The sequence below is a fragment of the Clupea harengus genome, chromosome 22, assembly GCF_900700415.2.
Source record: "Clupea harengus chromosome 22, Ch_v2.0.2, whole genome shotgun sequence".
Taxonomy (NCBI): Eukaryota; Metazoa; Chordata; class Actinopteri; order Clupeiformes; family Clupeidae; genus Clupea; species Clupea harengus.
This window is the reverse complement of record NC_045173.1, coordinates 2,408,476-2,429,880: the sequence shown is the minus strand read 5'-3', so window position 1 is coordinate 2,429,880 and position 21,405 is coordinate 2,408,476. Positions and strand designations below refer to the sequence as shown.

Below are 21,405 nucleotides of genomic sequence, written 5' to 3'. Positions count from 1 at the left end.
TGGTCTCTCCTGCCTTGGTCTGCTCTCTCTCCTGCCCTGGTCTCTTCTCTCTCCTGCCCTGGTCTCTCCTGGCCTGGTCTCATCTGCTCCATACCATCAGCAGCAGTGTTTGTCTGCTCTGGGGGCATCCCAGCTGTTCCAGCACTCTAACATGGCTGCAAGCAGGAGCCAGTGACTCTGCATACGTCTCTGTGGATGACTGAGAGAATGCACTGTATACAGCACGTGTGTATGTGTATAGCATGCCCTGAGAGAATGCACTGTATACAGCACGTGTGTGTGTGTATAGCATGCCCTGAGAGAATGCACTGTATACAGCACGTGTGTATGTGTATAGCATGCCCTGAGAGAATGCACTGTATACAGCACGTGTGTATGTGTATAGCATGCCCTGAGAGAATGCACTGTATACAGCACGTGTGTATGTGTATAGCATGCCCTGAGAGAATGCACTGTATACAGCACGTGTGTATGTGTATAGCATGCCCTGAGAGAATGCACTGTATACAGCACGTGTGTATGTGTATAGCATGCCCTGAGAGAATGCACTGTATACAGCACGTGTGTATGTGTATAGCATGCCCTGAGAGAATGCACTGTATACAGCACGTGTGTATGTGTATAGCATGCCCTGAGAGAATGCACTGTATACAGCACGTGCGTATGTGTATAGCATGCCTGGTGTTTGTGTGAAGACTGGGAACTATTTGCATTACAAAGGTTCACTGGACATGAGCCATGTGCTCTCAAGTGAGTACTACCCCCCCTCTCTCTAGAGATGCAGACACGGGGACAGAAGCATGGAGGGGGGAGAGGATAACGGACAGAAGCATGGAAGGAGGAGAGGATAACGGACAGAACCATGGAAGGAGGAGAGGATAATGAACAGAAGCATGGAAGGAGGAGAGGATAATGAACAGAAGCATGGAAGGAGGAGAGGATAATGAACAGAAGCATGGAAGGAGGAGAGGATAATGAACAGAAGCATGGAAGGAGAGGATAACAAAGTCAAGAGGCAAGACTGAGACCTAAGGGCCTTTATTTAAAAAGAGTCGGAAAAAATAAAATAAATCAGTCCGTCCAACATTCCGTTACAAAAATCAGCATTATCTCACTGACTCACAGCTACCCATCTTACACAACTCTCTGAAACCGAATGCATTTGTGTGTGTGTGAGTGTGTGTGCGTGTGTAGGTGCCTGAACGTGTGTGGTTGTGTGTGTGTAGGTGCCTGCACGTGTGTGGTTGTGTGTGTGTGTACGTGTGTAGGTGCATGGATGTATGTTTGTGAAGGTGTTGGTTTCCATCCTGGTCAGTCACACTTAGAATAAGACTGCATCATCTCTCTCTGAGCAGGGTTTTAGCACGGCCCAGCTCACGCAAATGTTTGTGTGTGTGTTCAACTGATCTCAGTTATTCACATCATTTTATATACAATACATATACATACAAAACTAATGTACAGGACGTCAGATACACGGCATGGCATAGAAAAAGGTGATTTTCATATACTGTAGTTAATCAATATAATAATCAATGTATTTATCGGTAACATTAAGTTGTCTTTTCTCATCATATTTGAAAATGAAAACACTAAGCATTTAACATGAGTGGCATCCGCGCACTAAACAAAGCAAAAAAAAAAGGAAAAGATTAAAAATTTCATGCGTTTCAAACTACAGATCTGCATATCAGAGTCCGACAACACAACACTGTGTTAACGATACGCACCCTGTACACACAGACACACACATACACACACACATGTCAGTAGCAATCATTTAGCATGTCTGTACATGTGTTGTCATGCGGATGTGGAAAAAAATGTGAATGTGTATGTGTGCGTGTTTGTATGTATATGTGCGTTCATGCATAAGTGTGTGTGTGTGTGTGTGTGTGTGTGTTTGGCCACTCAGACATCCAGTCACTCAGATGGTGGAGCTCCATACTCGTCAGATACCTGCAGGTTTTGGCACTCTGTGATTTGGCATAATTCTGTCTCTCTGGGTATTAAACATTTATTTCTATATTTATTATATATTGATATAGAAGTCTATTTGTTACATTATTTATTAATTGTAGAACCTACATGGCCACTTGCATTTGTTATGTGTAAACATGTGTAAGTATTTTAATATCTATTAAATGTTTAAATCTATAAAACTACTGCCAGCATCCTTGATGGGACATAAGAAGATCCAAGAAAACATTGACACTTCTAGAAATGAAAACAGGAAAATAGAACAAAAAAAGTTTCTGGTACATGTCAAGCAGTGTTTTGTTCACATTAACATCATATAAACCAAATATATACATGATGTTGTCTTCATATAATAACAGTAATAAATGAGACTACTAAAACATTTCACCTACATTACATCAGTATGAACCATTTTGACTTTTTTAACACATTAAGACTGTAAGCCTTCTCAATGCAGATAATTGTTCAACAAAATGGAAGCAGTTTCATTGAAAAGCTTTTTTGGAAAATATTTTTTTAAATATGCTAATTGTATGTAGGAATATCTGAGTGTTATTTGAAAAAGTCATAACTGAATGCAGATGGTGCAAAAGTGTGCTTGTGTCATTCTGAATCTGGAACTCTCCATGGGTCGCTATGGAAACAGGCGTGTCAATTTGAGATTCAGTGCAGGCAAATAATGATGTCAGCAATCTCAAAGGTGTCTGATAAAAATGAAGAAAACTTTGTGTGTGTGTGTGTGTGTGTGTGTGTGAGAGTGTGTGCAAGTGAGTGAAAGTGTATGTACAAAGCGTGGATACAGAGTTTGTGGGTGTGTGATTAGCTGTAAATTTGTAAGTTGTCTGCATTGTGTGAGAGTTATGTACAGTTTTATTCCTGTATTTGTATTGTGTGCGTGTGTAGTTTTTGAACATATGATATGTGTGAGTGTGTGTGTGTGTGTGTGTGTGTGTGTGTGTGTGTGTGTAAGGCACTCAGGACAGGTCACTCATGCTGAGTGTCATTCCCATGCCAGGCCGTATGTATGGGACGCTGTGGACGGCTTTGGGGAAATCTGGCGACAGCACCCTTCCATTCTCCCCCATACTGCCCGTGATTGACAGCCTGGCTTTACTACGCATCGCATCTGTGAAGGTCATCTACAAAAACAAACAAACAAACAAACAAACAAACACACAGACAAAAAACACACACCACACAGGAGTTATTTACTGCTTTTCATATTAAAGGAGCTATGTACACTTTCAGTGTGTATGTATAAAAAGAGTGTCTTCCATAATCAAATGTAATATTCTGTGTAGATCTATGGCTAATTCAATATATAACATATATAAATCTTTACATGTACTATACATTATACTATACTCTATATATAATACTATAAACTATACTCTAAATAAATATGTTTGTCCTCATGTATTAGACCACTGAAAGGATTTATTGGTGCATGTCTGTATGTATGACTTCGAAAATGCACAAGCAAATGACACTAAATGTATGACTGTCAGGCATTCAAACGTTTCCACTGAATGGGATGAGGCTATTCAGAGCAGGTAACTGAAATTATTGAAGTGGCTAGTGGACTACAGCAAGCACAAATGAGGCCACGGGTCAACACATACACTCACACACACACACACACACACACACACAGACGATCACAGATGCACATGACAACGTCTTTGACGCATCCAGGTCTTAAAACTTGCCAAGAACACACTCATCTCTCCACTCATCCTTTTCTATAACTCATCCACCAATCTATCCCTTCATCCTTGCATTCCTTTATGCTCCCCCTGTTCTTCTGGACGGCATGTGGCAAATGAGTCCTGCCTCTGATGGTCCAGACGTCATGAATGGAGTAATGTAGCTGAAAGCGGCTTAGGGGCAGAGCCACAGACAGAGAAGGGTTGGCCAGAGAGGTGCTGCAGCCCCATGTTTGCCCCGGGCTAGTGAGTTGACCTTTGTTAGCATAATATGGATTTGATGTTCAGCTGTGTAAGGCATGTGAAGTTAGCCAACACACCTCTCAGAGCAACATAGTTTACACTGCTGGTGCCCAGACTTTTACTTGGTAAGTTGAGCAAAAGATATTTTGTCTCATATTTGGTATTTGGAGCACTGTGAGAATCATTCAGCCCGAACTAGTTAGCATCAAGGCACCATTAAGGTTTCACACAGCTTACAATAAACGTTTGTTTTAAGATTACGTTTAGGTGTCCGCATCATCTGCGGCTTATTTACTTTCCATATTCATATTCAAAATGAATGATTCGTTCTGAGTTGTACGTATCATGTCGGCTAACATAAGCAACGTTTTGATATTCCTTTGAACAAATGCTAACGGCTAGGGCTCCTGCTCCAGGCTGCCTGTTGGAGCACTGTGACGTGGAGCAGACAGACATGGAGCTGGGGTTGCTGCCTGGGCTCAGTCCTCCCTCTGTGGCTCTGTTTGTTTGGGAGTGCAGGGTCTCGACGGCCTTCTCCTACCGCCTCTAGATCTTAACACTCTCCATCCCATACACGTTGTACCCTTCCTTATAAGTGGCAAAATTCTGAGAATTCTGCGAGGAAGTGGCGTGCAGGCTGTCACTCTTGGCCACCTTCAGTCTCTTGGCCTCGGCGCGCGACTTGTAGCAGAACTCCACCAGGGCCACCAGCATGGCCAGCCCCAGGCCGCCCACCAGGATGTAGAAGACCCCGGCCACGTTACTCAGGCTCAGGGCGCTGGTCTTCTCCTGCAGGGTGCACACACGGCTCATATTAGTATGTGACCATTTCAAAGGGGAAAAGAAGAACAGAGCTTGAGCATTTAATCTTGTCCTTTGTTTAACAGTGCATACAACAGAAGTGAAACAATCATAAGAGCTAGTGTGTGAAATAGGGTTTGTGCGTGTGACACTGTACTATAAACTACTAACTATTGCATTCAAATATTCTCATTAATACACTAAGAGTATTCCAGACTTGTGTACGTTTTTTTGTATCTATAGGTATTTGAGACAGAAACAAAGAGTAACAAAGTAAGAGACAAAGACAGAGAACTCCAAGTGCATTTTAAATTGAGCACAACTGCTGGATGTCTAGGTATATGTGTGTATACTGACAGACTGAACAGACAGAAAGACAGACACATTAAGTCTATCTGTGTGTAGTAAATCTGACATGCATTACTCAGCTGACTTCAACACACATATTCTACTGAACTACTATAGTAGTTCTCTGGGGGGGGTCATGCTTGAAGTTACAAGGGTCACTCTGTGCTAGGACTGTTTACTTAGGTTTTTTTTTTCACACAGACATCCTGCAGTGACTGACCTTACTTCCCGAGTCCTTGGATCCACATTCACCCTTATCGTACCACCATTTGTTTTTCAGCTTGTCTAAGACGCCTTGCTCACTGAGTTTCAATACTGCAAGGTTTATGGGCGTTCTTGGCGTATAGGAGGAATAACATAAATAACATTATCAATGTTATTTTATGTTATTGTAGAATTTACACTGCTGTAGGCTTCTAGTCATGGCGATAGGCCTCGCTGCTCCATTTGGCCTGAGCTTAGCGTAGCTGAGCTGAGCCACATGTGCAACGACGCATCGCCCCGAGAGAGCAGCACGAGCAGAGGCCGCGCCACATCTGAGCCCAGCCTCTTGGCCGCAGGTGCACGCACGCACGCACGCCCAGCCTTAGACTCACTGTACTGTACTAGATGATGCTATTAGCAGTCTCAAGTGCTACTGCGCTAGGGAAACCTTTTTCTGAGGGGGGTAGGTGGGCCGTGGCAAGCGTCCGATTGTGCTGCTCCCTCGCCACTGCGTTTGGTTACCCATCATTCCCCTTTTGTGGGGCTGACCTTTGACTCGCCGCCCCCGCTGCCGCACTCTCCTTTGTCGTACCACCATTTGTTTTTCAATTTGTCCAACAGGCCTTGTTCATTGAGTTTAAGCACTGCAAGGTTTACCGCATTTCTTCAAAGATAAAACACACGGGTGAGACAGGGGCGGCTCAGCCTCCCGCAGTGAGTCACATGTCAATCAACAGCATAGCCCCTCCCACTTAAAGTAAGCCCACCCACAACACCCTCCCCGGAGCACAGGCTAGTTAGGCCAAGCTCCATGTGACATCATTATCATCACAGGTAATAAGAACATCTTAAATCAATATCATTATTATCCTTAGCAATATTATCACAATCAATAACATGTAACATAGCATTTAAACACTGACTAACATACATCAGGAATAATGCAAACATACACAAAAAACACACACATACATACACACAAGTGCAGTGCACCCTCACAAATGCACACAAACACACTCTCACTCACACCCAGTGCTCGACTGTGAGAGACATTTGGACAGTGGAAGCAGACAGATAGGTTAGTTTGTCAGTGTCACCAACAGCATGCAGCAGAGTTGACACATAGTGTTCACATGTGTACCAGCACACGTTACGTTCCACAGGACCACACCGCAGCAACAAACACATGGCACCACACCACGCATTCACCACAGATCTCCTGCAGTCTCTCCAGCATTCACAGTCAAGATGCTAATCACATGCACACACGAGGGAACGAACTGCTCTGGTGCCTAATACTGGCTGACTATTACTGTAGCATAAGTGCATAAGGTACATCATCTGGTTGTGCAGGGTGAGGACTAGCAGGACAAATCCGTGTGGGAGACAGGCAGAGAGAGAAACGTGTCGTGTGATTCATTAGCCTCTGAACTTACATGCAGGGCTCATGTGTGAGATCGCTTCTCTGCCATCTCCTACAAATGACTCAGAATGTCATTTATGATGTAACAAGAATACATCAAAACATACTAACTATATGTGCATAGATGTTTTCAACTAGAATGTCATGTTTGTTTACAAACATGAGTCGATCATAGATCACAACGGCAAACTTGTCTACGACTTAGTATGTGTTTTCTAACATGCATCCTTATCTGTAGTTTTGGTCACCTAGGTTACCTGCTGCTCTTTGGCTCTGGTTACCTAGGTTACCTGTTTCCTACTCTGTGTTACTGCCTAGGTTACCTCCCGGAGACCCCCGGCCTACATCAGGGTAGGTGGGATACTATAACAACATGTCCACACATTGTTATACTACTCCACCCACCTTAATGCTGATCCTTTGGGCGTGGCGATGCCGTATCCTTTGGAGTCCAGGTTCCCCCCGACCTTCATGGTGTCACACGGCTTCCGCTGCTCGATGTACTCGTTCATGGTGGACTCCAGCAGGTAGGCGTACTTTCCTTTGGATTTCCTGACCCGAATGACCCCCTCTACCGTGTTTTTCACAAATACAGAGGGCTCAGCACTCTTCATGTACTGCCACATCTTATCAAAGAGGGCAATCTTAGACCTCTGCGCAGGGAGAGAAGTGGAGAGAGAAAAAAAGGGAAAAAAGAGAGGGGGGGGGGGGGGAGGAAGGAATGCAAAGGGAGGATTAGGTCGGTGAGGGGCAGAGATAGAGAGATGAAGATTGGGACTGGGAACTCTGCACCCTTCAGTGGATTTGGTTCCGGATCTCTCACCCTGAAGAACTCTTTGGTGGATCCCGCATCCAGGGTTCCGTAGCAGATCTCCGACTGCTTGGCCAGGTCTTCAGCACTCTCTATGGGGGACACCATACGCTCTACCGTCAGGAAGGCAGCCAGGTTGGCCGTGTAGGAGGAGATGATGATGAGGGTGAAGAACCACCACACACCACCCACTATACGCCCTGAAAGAGACCTGAACACACACACACACACACACACACACACATACACACACAGCTCAGCCGTTTAAGTCACACATCCTCTCTGGCACACAGCGATGTGTTGCAGCACATTTAAACATGTGCAGAACATACACTACTAGGTCAATTCACCGTCTCCTTGACAGCACACATAAGTGCAGTAGTGCACACACATCCACACACAGTCAATCCTCCACATTCACATGATATAGACCAAAAGCCCCAAAGGCTCTGTAAAACTGAGCTGTTACGGATTTTCAATGCATGTTCAGCCAAAGCTGCAATTTAATGCCTACATAAACACAAACCTATTATGTTTACATATCAGATTTCTTTGATTATTTCAGTTATTCCAACTGAGTGTATACTTCAGACCTGTCTACACAACATATGTTCAAGTAAACTCCTCTATCACAGGATCACACACACACACACACACACACACACACACACACATACAAACATACACACAGGACTGATCAGGGGTAGTAGACACAGGACACAAAATAAAGCACTACACTCACCTAATTTTTGCAGGAGAAAAGAGGTATTTCAAAGCCACAGAAAGAAAGAGAGATAAAGAGATAGAGAGAGATAGAGAGTACTATCGTATGTTAAGTAGAGTGATAGAGAGAGAGTTAGAGAGAGAGTTCTGAGTGATTTTAAGAGTGTCAGGTGTGCATCTCTAAAGCTCTATGCTAGACAGGTGCGGTGCTATGACTGGCCTCTAGCACTCCTATGAACCCCACGGGCATAAGGCCACTGGTGGAGGATATGCAGCAAAAACACGGTACGCCTCCAAGAGCGCGGGGAATCACAGCCACCTCCGACCCTCAAGGCTCTGCTGACACCACACACACACACACACCAGCAGCAGGGTCACACCACAGGGGTCTAGCTGCGCCCCCTGTCATGCCAGCCTGCTCCTGCGCGCCCCCCCCCCCCCCTGCGTTCCTCTTAAGGGGCTGATGCGGTCACGCCACAGGGTCGGCTGTCTGAGGGAACGCAGAGAGGTGTAGGCGCAGGAGGTTGTCGTGTGCACGGTGGGCAGGAGCCAGTTCTCAGGGTCGAAGGGTGGGAGGGGTGGGGGGGGATCAGGGTTGGACGCACAAACCTTGGCGAAATATCGCATCCCTGCTGCATAAAGGCACCCAGAGAGAACCAGAGAGAATTAAAGATCCCAAACTCGTTTGTGGACTCGCTCTGGCCGAGCTGTCCGTCCTCCAGCTCCTCGATGTGCCACTCGTACGGGCTGAAGCGGCTGACCAGGAAGAGGACCACGCTCACGCCGATGTAGGCGAACACGATGCACATCCAGATCTCATAGGCCAGCGGGTCCAGGAAGGAGAATACACCCGGCTTTGACTTCTGAGGCTTCTTGATCATGATGGAGATGCCCAGACTCATGAAGGGCTTGGAGAAGTCGATCACCTCTTCTCTGACCAGTGTGATGGTCAGGGGAGCCACCGCTATGTCTGCTTTCTAAGGGACACACACACACACACACACACACACACACAGACACACACACGTGCACACGCGCACGCACGCACGCACGCACACAGACACACACACACACACACGCACGCACACATACACACATACACACACGCACACATACAAAACCGCATACACAGAACTGGTGTCAGCAACTGCTCCAAAGATCTCAAGGGGAGGGTAACCATTCAGCTGTCCTTTTATAAATCATGCATATGTACAAACACACACACACACACACACACACAAATACAGAAAATGTTGAGACTATCTTCACTTTAAAAGTAAACACCAACATAAACCAGCACACTGACTCACCCCATATACCAACTCTCCCACCATTCCATTCCAGATCTTTGTCTCAGCATCTCGGGCACCGTACTTCCCATCCCCCACAATCCTCAGCGCATACTTAAACCCACAATGCTTTGCAATCTCCGCAGCCAGGTCCACACAATAGCCCTCATAGCGCTCATTTTCCAGAAATAGCTCAGAATTCTTTTTTAGCATCACATATGGTGCTTCCTAAAAAAAAACACACATAAAGACAACTAAATGTAGATCCACTCCAGCTCACGACACAATTTGAAAACACACACAAGAGTATTAATGAAAGCATGAAGTCACACACACTACATGAATCACGCGTGATGTCTCACCAGAATGGTTGTCACTACAACAGTCTTGTTCTCTATGCCCATAGTGTCATTGGAGAATGAGTCTGATTTGGTCACGGCCATTTTGTCGACCTCATTCCAGTAACCGATCTACAGTGGGGTTCACAGGTAGAGGAGACAGAGTTTAGAACACACATTCTACTTACTCACCTTTGAATTACACTGTATTAAAACAATTTCACTTCAAATGTAATGTAAAGTACATATTGGCTACAAAACTCAAACTGGTTCTTGACAAAAAGGGCATCGTATCATTATGTTTTTATGTCTTAACCTTGACTGGTCCACTGTTCTTCAGCTCCATCACATTAACAGAGTAGTTCACTCTCTTCCCATACTGGTCAAACTGGACATTCCCAGTCAGTCCATCCACACGGACCTAGATAGACACAAACAAAAGTATGACAATGCACACACACAGAGACACCACACACACACACACACACACACACACACACACACACACACACAAGGATCTGAGAGCCCCAGACATTCTTCTTTCATACTTTAATTAGTCTCTTTAATTAGTCTGTTTCCAACATGCTGTATAGATCTGGCTAACTTGCTAACCCATCCAAAGGGCTCCGATGAAATACCTGTTTGAGAGCTCGTTCGATCTCCACCCCCTGGGCCCATGGCACTGCAGGGTTGGCCAGGCAATCTCCGTTGTTCCCGCGGCGGGTGAGGTCTATACGCTGCTTGTGCAGGAACTTGAAGGCCTCTGTCATCACCTGCACCGCATCGTAAGTCAGCGCAGAGGTGTACTACAGGAAGACACACAGGAGCACACGTTATTATCTCTTTGCACCTCACCGAACCTCCATCTGAGAGATCAGATACACACACACACACACACACACACACACACACACACACAGACTGACATACATACCCTGATCCTGCTGTCAGCACCTGGGTACTCTTTCTCTTCCAGGGTTTCCCAGTGCTGATCAAACTTCGCCACGATTGGATCATCAAAGTCAACAATCTGGAAGCCTGACACATTGGCTCCACCATACTGTATCTTGGACAAGTCACCATCCAGAAACCCCTGCATATGCACACAAACGCCCACACATCAATATTTAACAACACTGTGCATGCATATCAACATGATTGTGAAAACTCCTGCTGGGTTCAACCTCTGCCAACTCACAAAATTAGCGATGATGTAATGGTAGCCTTTCACATGACGACCGATCGTAATAACCTAAAAAAAACAGACAAAATGGACTTCTGTTAGTCTCTTTTCAAAACAGTGTATAAGTGGGTGTTGGCGTGGGTTGGAGTAGTTTTCTCCTTATGGTGTGTGTGTGTGTGTGCGTGGCTGTGTGTGTGTGTCAGAGAGAGAGAGAGAGAGAGAGAGAGAGAGTGAAAGAGAGAGAGAGAGAGAGAGTGTGTGTGATATGTACAAAATGTTGTACCTGCTCCATGATGTCTTTGACTTTGTCCTGTTCACAGTCTAAGATGACCCTCTTCTCCTTCTTGTTCTCTAGGTCCTGGAAGAGCGAGCGATAAGCCTCGTCTTTCCTCTCGTCCTTCAGGTTGCCCACGTTTATCGCCGTCACCTGCCACTTACGCTCCGCTGCTGTGTCCAAGACTGCCTGCAGCGTTGACAAACCTACAGAGAAAGATGGAGGGAGAGAAAGGGAGAAAGAAACAGAGAGAGAGAGACCATGGTAAAGGGAAAAAAGGTTGAGTGAATGTGCAAATTGGTGTGTGTGTGTGTGTGTGTGTGTGTGTATGTGTGTGTGTGAGAGAGAGAGAGAGAGAGAGAGAGAGAGAGAGTGAGAGAGTGAGAGAGAGTGAGAGAATGGTTGTGGAGTATTTGTTGAACCCCGGTTCAAACGTATAATGAAGGTTAATGAAAGTGGGTCTGTACATCACTCTCCTTCCATGACATCTTAATCAAACTTAATCATACTCTGCCTCTCCCCCTCCTGCTGCCCAGTGGAAATTAACAAGATCCTCTCTCATTCAAATCAGTCCGAGCTTTCAATGCCTCTAAGGACTCTAAGCTTTTCTGCACTGCACTGCGCACACACACACACACACACACACACACACACACACACACACACACACACACACACACACACACACACACACACACACACACACACACACACACACACACACACACACACACACACACAGATGATCAGTGTGCCTGCAGGCTACTCTCTCTCCTTACATTACTTTTTTCTCTTCAATTGTGCTATCTCTCCTCCTCTCTCTGCCCCTGCCTCCCTCCCTCCCACTCTCTCTCTCTTTCCTGACAATAGCAAAGCTGCATGGCTGACTTCATATCTAGGACTCAGCGGTGATTCGGTTCCTACTGCCCGCATCCACAGACAAGACAGGAACAACTGACCATGACATAAACAGCTACGATCCCCAACAGCTAACAACTACAAATCACACAACACTCCACACATCTTACCATCAAAACCACCAACAGCAGATACTAAGCAATTCAATTCACTTCACTTCAATTCACTGATGTAGCACAGATAACAATTCAAAGGGGGGGGGGGGGGGCGGACCCATCTGCCTGAGGCCAGCCATGTAGAAATGGGGGGTCCTGTGTGTGTGTGTGTGTGAGAGAGAAAGAGAGAGAGAGGGAGAGAGAGAGATAATATGTGTGTCCATGTGTTCTTCATACCCCTGTCACCATCATACAGATAGGCAAACGTCTCCCACTTGTAGTACTCCACGAGACTGATGAGCGGGCCCTTGATGTCCGGACGCATCTGCAGCACAAACTGGTTGAATCCGTCGGCAGGGAAGCTTGGCGTGATGAACGACACGTGGAGCGTCTCGCAGAACGATGTGATGGTGTTCACCGACTTCTTGTCGTAGAACCCAAAAATGGCATACACCCCGCGGGAAAACTGAGAGCAGACTGTAGGTAGAAAAACAGAAACGGAGAACTCTAAAGAAATGTATTGACACTTTACACTGTGGATGAAAGATGGAATCCAGTTTGCATACTTAATCTCCTGAGCATGATTGACACTTCATGTATTACCAGCAAAGGGGTTGTGATTCTTTCAAATTTCCATTTTCTATTCTGTTCATGCATAGTAATGTGTACTGTAATTTCATAGTTCACCAGTACTGGGATACCCCCCTACAGGGCAATACTAATCATATATATTGATTGAAGCCCTTCAAGCACTGTGCAGCAGTTCAGAGCCATGATGTCATCAATATTCTTTGATCTCAAGTAATGTTGAGATTGGATAGCAAATATTTCATAGGAGCCACCATCTGCATTTGTCTAGTGGACACAGTATCCTCCGATATATTGATTTGTGGTGGGACATAGCAGTGTAAGACTGCCCACACGTCACCACTAGTGAACAGTAGAACCACAACATGGGGCCTGACTGTTTGATGACCTACACACCATCTGCTGCATCAGAGGAGTCTATTTGCGACCAATGACTCCAGAGTCCACCCAAAACGTCTTCCACACTGCTGTTTTAAATTTCACCTGATTCGTACGTCATTCAGGAAAGAATTGTGTCTAGATAGAGATCAGATATCTAGAGTGTTAAAGGCCAGGGCTTTTTTGGATTGTTTGTCTGCGTCTATTTTTAGAGAGTGATTGAACGCTTCGTCCTGGGTTGCAGCTGGATTGACAGGGTCTAATTGCAAGGCAGTTAAAACAAGAGACTGTCAAAAGAAATCATTACAGACCCAAACACAGTAGTGTAGCATCTACAGTAAAAGAATGAAACAAAACCCAAGGATGAAATAGAAAGCCTTTTAAATTCACAATGAGGTGTTTCTCCACAGAAGCGAGCAGGCTTGACACAAAGTGCTGTTCTCTGTGCTGTATAAAGGCACTTTGAGAAGGAGGACTTTGAGTGTGTCCAGACAGATCACACCAAACAGAGATGTGTGTGCATCAAGGACGATGGGATTAAAAAAGACGATCTAACAGACAAACATTACACAACTCATAGGTATTCAACTGCACAACTACCCTAGCCTGCACCACCGGCTCCCCGATGGGTCTTTTGCTCTCAAAAGCACACACACACACACACACACACACACACACACACAGACACACACACACACACACACACACACACACACCCACAGGACACACACACACACATACACACACACACACACACACACACACACACACACACACACACACACACTCACACACCCCATGAGCCAGGGGCCCAGGAGGAGGACGTTTCCAAGTGATAAACACACTCATGCCCATGCGTTACCTTGTGTTTGTGTGGAGGGAGGCTCGAGTGGAGCAGTGGTAAAATTAGCTGTCCTACTTAGTTGCCCTGCTTTCTGTCCTCCAAAGGAACGCTACGCATACGTGTGATTCCAAGTGTATGATCCTGTTTGCTTGTCATGTGTGCATGTAAGAACTGCACACAGGTGAACATGTAAATATTTGTACATATTTTTATTTATGTGTGTGTAGGGGGGGGTGATGTGGATATTATTCAGTATGTGTGATTATTTCAAAACGAGTGGGAGAGCACGGTGTTCACTGGCTTCTGTTTCATTCTAGTGGATGAGATCCTAAATACATATGAAGCCAAAGTGCATACATATGAATCTTTGGATGCGATCCTAAATACATATGAAGCCCAAAGTGGCATACATATGAATCTGTGGAATGCGATCCTAAATAACATACAAGCCAAAGTGCCATACCATATGAATTCTGTGGATGAGAATCCTAAATACATATGAAGCCAAAGTGCATACATATGAATCTGTGGATGAGATCCTAAATACATATGAAGCCAAAGTGCATACATATGAATCTGTGGATGAGATCCTAAATACATATGAAGCCAAAGTGCATACATATGAATCTGTGGATGCGTTCCTAAATACATATGAAGCCAAAGTGCATACATATGAATCTGTGGATGCGATCCTTAATACATATGAAGCCAAAGTGCATACATATGAATCTGTGGATGCGTTCCTAAATACATATGAAGCCAAAGTGCATACATATGAATCTGTGGATGCGTTCCTAAATACATATGAAGCCAAAGTGCATACATATGAATCTTTGGATGCGATCCTAAATACATATGAAGCCAAAGTGCATACATATGAATCTTTGGATGCGATCCTAAATACATATGAAGCCAAAGTGCATACATATGAATCTGTGGATGCGATCCTAAATACATATGAAGCCAAAGTGCATACATATGAATCTGTGGATGCGATCCTAAATACATATGAAGTGCATACATGTGAATCTGTGATGTAACTAATTGCCGTACAAATAATTGCATGAATCTAGCATGAGATGTATTCTAGTGCTTCAGAGAAAAATAGTGCTGTTGTCTGACTGTTTGTAATACTGCTTTACTGTTCTTGAGTTGGTAAATTAATTTGACATTAATACAACATTAATTCATTTAATGAATGATGAAAATAATGAAAATAACGAATAATGAACCAGCTTGGGGTAAAATAACTCACTGTTAAATAAAATACTGTTTGTTGGAAAAACTGCATTATTCAGCATTGTACCCTATCTTACTAGCTGCACAGCCTGTAGCATACTATGGTCCTATAATATTATGGGAAACACTTCCCAATGGGTTTTACTTTTGCCCTAACCCACTATGTAACTTGGTGAGGTGGCCCCAGGACTGCTTTACATTGTTGGAAAAGTAACACAGCCTTTTCTGGATGTCTTAAAACTGGCAGATGAAAGATAACACCTATATCAGGTACTTTCAGCTTGTTAAGTTCATTCATCCTGCCATCCTAACACACAAGGTTTTCCACAAGGTTGTGTGTCAGGTAGAATATTATATAGAGGTGAGGTACCACAGTAAGCTGTTCAAATTCTCTTAATTTGACCAAAATACAAACCCGTGATCAGTACCTGGACCAGTAAGGCTACAGAACATACTATTTATTTACTGCTGCCTCAGAGGAACTGGTCGAATGTACACGTAGTTATTTTTGCCAAATACATATTACAGTTTTTAACTCAACGAGCCAAAACATTCTCCTCATTCATCTTTCTCCACCATCATGTTAGATTTGAAATTCGGTTATTTCACCTGTATGCTGACAATCTCTCAGTTAATTACTTTTCCAACTTCTGGTTACAAAGCCCATACCACTATTTTACCAAGATCTTTTCAATGTAGGCTCCCTTACATCCATACGAATCATGTCAAGCACGTCCATCTACCCCTCCCCCCACACATACCATATTCACCTTCCAAACCCCACCTCATGTACCCAAAGCACACTCTGACACAGACCCCACCTCATGTACCCAAAGCACACTCTGACACAGACCCCACCTCATGTACCCAAAGCACACTCTGACACAGACACACGCTGTCTTTAATCCGTTCTTGAAGGTGAAGCTTGATTAGGATGGAGGGACAGAGAAGCGCTGAGGGAGAGAAAGTGCTCACTTGTTCTTTTTATCATCCTGTCTTCAGCACAAATCCTCAGTACCTGAAGAGGTGATGAGAATATTTATGTGCTGGCTTCTGTGTAGGTACAGAGGAGAATAACCTCCCATTGTGTGTGTGTGTGTGTGTGTGTGTGTGTGTGTGTGTGTGTGTGTGTGTGTGTGTGTGTGTGTGTGTGTTACTATACCAATACTCTTTCATTTAAGACAGAGAGCACTGGCAAAGAGGGGTAAGCATTAACAGAGACTACGAACATGAGTAAAGGGCTTCAGATTCCAGTTAATTAAATTCAAACTCTAAGCATGCCAGTCTTTCCTGATTAAACATCAGCCAGAACAAGACAAAGTATTATCTTCCATGCAGTAATTAACTTATTGTATACTAACCTAAAAAAATCAAGATGCTCCTTTGAGAAAACTCAACTGGCAGGCCAAGCTTGCGCACAGAAAGGCATTGTGAAAGAGACAGAAAATGTCTCGTACTTAAAGGGATAACTGAAGGTCTAACTTTCAATCATAGAGAATTAATCTACTGGACCTGAATTCCAGAGTTTCTCTTTATCCACAGACAGCTGGAAGCTTTTGCTGAGTTCTGCAAACTGAAATAGGGTCAGACGACCACCTCTGTGCTTGGTTTTTATCTAGGCAATAAGCCACCTACTGTCAGGGCATGACATCGTACTTGCTGTACCTGCAAAACTGTTACATAACTTTGAAAACTTTAGTATCAGAAAATTCAGGGTTTCAGATCTCAAAACCACTGAGCCGTTTCACTCAAAATGAAGGAATACCTTTACAAAAGGTAGCCTGCCTAAACGTCATATTGTGTTTATGTTTTTTTCTTTAATATTCCGCCATTTCTAGAGATCTGGGGGGGGGTTTCCCAAAGCCTTAACACTACGTCATTTGTAAGTTATACCTTAACGCTTTGACATGTTTCCCAGAACGTCCTGAGCTTAGGTATACCCTCTCTAAGAGATACTTTTGTAAGGTTGGTCTGGACCACTCTTAGCTGTGTTAGTGTCTGAACGCATACACTGACTGAACGCATACACTGACTGAACGCATACACTGACTGCGCATCGCACTGCGATGGAAGACCAAGACATGTGTTGCATTACATTTTGTGCGTCATTAAATAAAAAGAAAAACATCTGTATGAATGAATCAGCCATTCATTTTGAATCCTTTGCAACTCCAAATCTATGAGTAACACCTAGTCTACAGCCAACCTCATTTGGGATGTTTTTTTATGTTGACTTGTAATGTATTTCTTGTTGATGTTCTTTCTGTGTTCGCCTGTGCTATAATCTGAGTCATGCCCATCATACTCATCTCACGCATGCTCAAACCTATGTGAATGACAAAAAAAATAGATTCCAGAAACATGGATTCAGCCTCTTAAGGTACACGTAGGAGGCTTTCTCTAAGGGAGACTCTTAAGAGATGGATTCGGAAGCATACATAGAAAAGTAAACAACTTTAGTAAGGTATACCTTTGAAGTCTTCATAAAACACGAAGAGACACCGTTATTGGGAAAACCATCCCTGATCAGTATTCTTCATAAAACACAAAGAGACACCGTTATTGGGAAACCATCCCTGTTAAGTATTCTTCATAAAACACAAAGAGACACCGTTATTGGGAAACCCATCTCTGATCAGCATTCTTCATAAAACAAAAAAGAGACACCATTATTGGGAAACCCATCCCTGATTAGTATTCCATGTTAAGGTCCCAATTTTGCTAATCAACTTTTCTGTAGATCCATTTCATCTGCAGAAATTCTTTATGCAAAAGACATACCCATCACTCTACAAGGAGAGTGCAAAATTGCAACCGTGTTTTATTCTAAGAATCAACAGCTGATTGAACAATATGATTGAATTTGATGTACCATGAATGTCAAATATGCCCACATATTACAAAGAAAACCTTGACTCAAGACAGGCATTTCTCCAATTCCACAGTTATCAACAGTAAAAAAAGACATTTTGAAATAACGGTCTTATTCCTGCACCTCCACCTACATCTACATTTACTTCAGCTATCTTCTCTCGTTCCCTGGAGAACAAACGGGTGGTCACCTCATATCTTTCAAATTCATGACAAATCAAACTAGATCTGCCTTAAATTCACTTTCAAGGGCAGGAAAATGCTTGTGACCTGACTAAAAACAATCCCAAGGTCATAGTCCTCTTTCCACTCCTCAGTGGTACCTGCTGGTCCAGAGCACAGCCGCAAATAGCCAACTAAATCTATCGAATTCTCCTCACATTTTCAAAGTAACATACCTGATATCAGGGAAGACAGTGTGGCATGCGGCCTCCAACACACTATAATACAACTGTTTGCCCTCTCCATTAACAGGAGCAGCAAGCATGTCTGCATACAAAAATGCCTCTGAAGTGTCCTGAGCCCTGATCTGCCAAAGGGTGCGTTGGGGGACAAGCGAACTGGAGGTCATGACCCCAAATATCTGTGCACCCACCCTGAGGGGGGAGGACACTCTTCACCCCTCTGTAGAAGCTACAGATGTGTCTTTAGTAAGCAAAATATTTGGCAACCATGATGCAATGTCCTCAAATCAAAGCAATGACACAATGTCATCGCTTTCAACTCTTTGATAATTCCCAAGCTTTAAGTTGGAGGGTTTTTCTTGAATTGGTTTGTGACAGCAAACACAATGACATCTTTAGTAGAAAGGAGAGGCCCTGTTTCTCATTCTCTGTATTCATCTAAAACACCAAGGTGCTTTCAACTTTTATATTTGAAGTAGGCTCTGTGTTAAGGGAATTGGAAAAACTCTGTAGTATCGTGACATTTATTTGAGGATCTAGGGTAGCACATGGTTCCGAAGGTGCCATTGACAGACACCTTGCTAAGCTCGCTCGCTTTGTAGAGAGTGACCATCTGCATGATTCAGCAGCGTGGGGCGGTGATGGCATGCAGGTGACTTGATGCAGTGAAGGAAGCTCATAGTTAAGCGCATGGACCTCTTTCTTTCATAACACTCTCTCTGTCACACACACACACACACACTCAGTCGTACGCACGCACACAAGTGATCAGCGTTGGCCATATCTCTTGCTTCCAACGCGCGAGGCACACTTGACTGCACAGCCGTGGGCGAGTAGAATTAGCGGATTGTTGCTGGAAATCCCTCGCCATTTTAGTTTTTGTGAATTTGTATGTAATGGGAAATGTGATGATTTTTCACCCTCTGAATCCACTAAACGGTGTGCCTCACATTATAATTTACTAATTGACCTTAATCAGTCGTGTGTATGTAGCTGAACGTGTGTGTGGAGTGAGGGGTGCATGGATGACAACTGACTAGGAACTAATAGAAAGCATCGGAGAGAACTAACAGTCTTTAAGTTTCAAGAGCCTCTAATAACCTTCAAAGTAGCTACTGCTGCTTTTCAGTGGCATTATCTATAGACACAGGCGAGGATGATCTGTCAGAGGACGCGTTTGAAGCTGCTTTTTAGCTCGACCGAGAGAGAGAAATAGCCATTTTCTTTCTCATTCTACGATAGCGGTGCTGGTTCATTTCAGATAATGAAAATCACGTTTTCCTCACGTCAGGAACCTAATTCACCAGCAAGTGTAAGATAATAAGAACAGTGCTTTCACCATTCCTAATATGATCAAACGGCGCGCATGCAAGGGGGAAAGCGGGGGCCATACGGTTACTGTGGAAACCAACTCCATGCTGATCAGGAATTCATGCCGATTACACAGAGAACCTCAACATATCATCTCATACACCTGCCGGAGTGCGGGTTTTAACTGCCTCTCATAATCATCCCACAAACATGGGGAAAAATTACTCGGATGGCATAGATGAAATAAGCCGCGATAAGGCGCAAGACAATGAAACGTATAACGCTCAGACAAACGTTAATAATAGAACGAATGTATGATGGTTACGCCATCCAACCCATGTATCAGAGGCGGATAACACACTATCAAGCGCGCGCACACACAACTCCCCCATGTTACTGAAATATTCAACGGCGTTAAATCTCTCGAGCTGCGCCTGGCTCCGGCTAGCAAACGCGCAATGCTACTTGACAGCTGATCCTAAATCAGCCTGTCCATTCCCCTTCTCTCACAGCAAACGCGAGCTAAGCGACCAGAATGATTTCAGAACAGTGGGCTACTGAAGGACATAAGATGTCCACACCGAGAGCAATAACCCACACAAAAAACACGGGCGTCGCTCCAAATCTTTGCCAAATAATTGCAATCAGAGTCAACAAACAGATAGACAATTCTGTTAAATTCGGGCACGCTTCACAGAGCCGCACTTACAGCAGTTGGTGATGGCGAAGCTGTTGGCCACCTCCAGGTTGTCTATGTGGGGTGTCAGTCGGAACTCGGCCGTGCCGAACCGAACCATCCCGATCCGGAAAGCGCTGTATTCTTGATCTGCGCCTCGAGGGAACAGACCCCCTAAAACAGAAATATAAAAAGAAGGTGAGACACATTCTATCAGCGCACCCCTTCAACTAACAAGCAGAAAACATATCGCCTTATCTCTCGTATTTATCAGCATATGTCGCCCAGAGGCTCCAGAGCGCAGAATGTTTCCAATGTGCTCCTTCTCTGAAAGGCTCAGTATCAGCAGAGACTGATGTCCTAAATTTCCCACCACGCGTTAACACCTTGAAACACAAATGTGAATATTCAAACGTAATCCTACATTTCAAAACTACGACTCTTACCAATCTGAACGCTTGGAGATCCACCAAACGACATCCCCCACAGTACGGGCAATAGCCAGCACGGAAGATTCATCGTCTTTTGCATTTCCAAAAGGCGCTACGACATCCACCATCCAGCGTTTCACTGGTTATAAAATAGCCCTCGTCCCATGGACCCGACTTCTCATCATACAGAGACGGGAAAAAACCAAGTTCCTCGCTAAGGTGAAGAGACCTATGAGCCCTTAAAGACGAATGACAGGAGCTAGGGAGCGGGCGATGCGGGGGAAGAATCGCGCACTGATGCGGGTTTCTCGCTCTCGCCTCCTTTGC

The 21,405-nt window shown here is 44.3% G+C and overlaps 1 protein-coding gene across 4 annotated transcripts; it reads right to left on the bottom strand.

Annotated features, from left to right (window-relative positions):
- Positions 1 to 1,831: 1,831 nt before the first annotated feature.
- Positions 1,832 to 21,405, bottom strand: gria2a (glutamate receptor, ionotropic, AMPA 2a). 4 transcript variants are annotated; one of them, XM_012831728.3, is made up of 16 exons: positions 21,094 to 21,405; positions 20,681 to 20,821; positions 12,574 to 12,813; positions 11,333 to 11,529; positions 11,065 to 11,118; positions 10,801 to 10,959; positions 10,505 to 10,672; positions 10,183 to 10,287; positions 9,891 to 9,998; positions 9,550 to 9,756; positions 8,849 to 9,216; positions 7,529 to 7,727; positions 7,111 to 7,358; positions 5,832 to 5,946; positions 4,584 to 4,718; positions 1,832 to 3,119 (listed from the first exon to the last, which is right to left on the bottom strand). In XM_012831728.3, the coding sequence occupies exons 1-16, from the start codon at positions 21,176 to 21,178 to the stop codon at positions 2,955 to 2,957; spliced, it is 2,694 nt and encodes an 897-aa protein (XP_012687182.1). In that variant the 5' UTR covers positions 21,179 to 21,405; the 3' UTR covers positions 1,832 to 2,954. The 4 variants fall into 4 exon arrangements, with proteins under 4 accessions (XP_012687182.1, XP_031415697.1, XP_031415698.1 ...); XM_031559837.2 differs by lacking the exon at positions 5,832 to 5,946 and adding an exon at positions 5,299 to 5,413; XM_031559838.2 differs by having other exon boundaries at positions 3,033 to 3,119; positions 4,471 to 4,718; positions 21,094 to 21,404.

Bases quoted from the DNA above. Each gene is read 5' to 3' on its own strand.
- gria2a (XM_012831728.3), bottom strand. From the start codon at position 21,178: ATGCAAAAGACGATGAATCTTCCGTGCTGGCTATTGCCCGTACTGTGG. The intron at 9,217-9,549 runs GTGAGTCAGTGT...TGTGTCCCTTAG, and splicing joins TGGGAGAGTTGGTATATGGG to AAAGCAGACATAGCGGTGGC. The intron at 5,947-7,110 runs GTGGGTGGAGTA...TTATCTTTGAAG, and splicing joins CCCAAAGGATCAGCATTAAG to AAATGCGGTAAACCTTGCAG.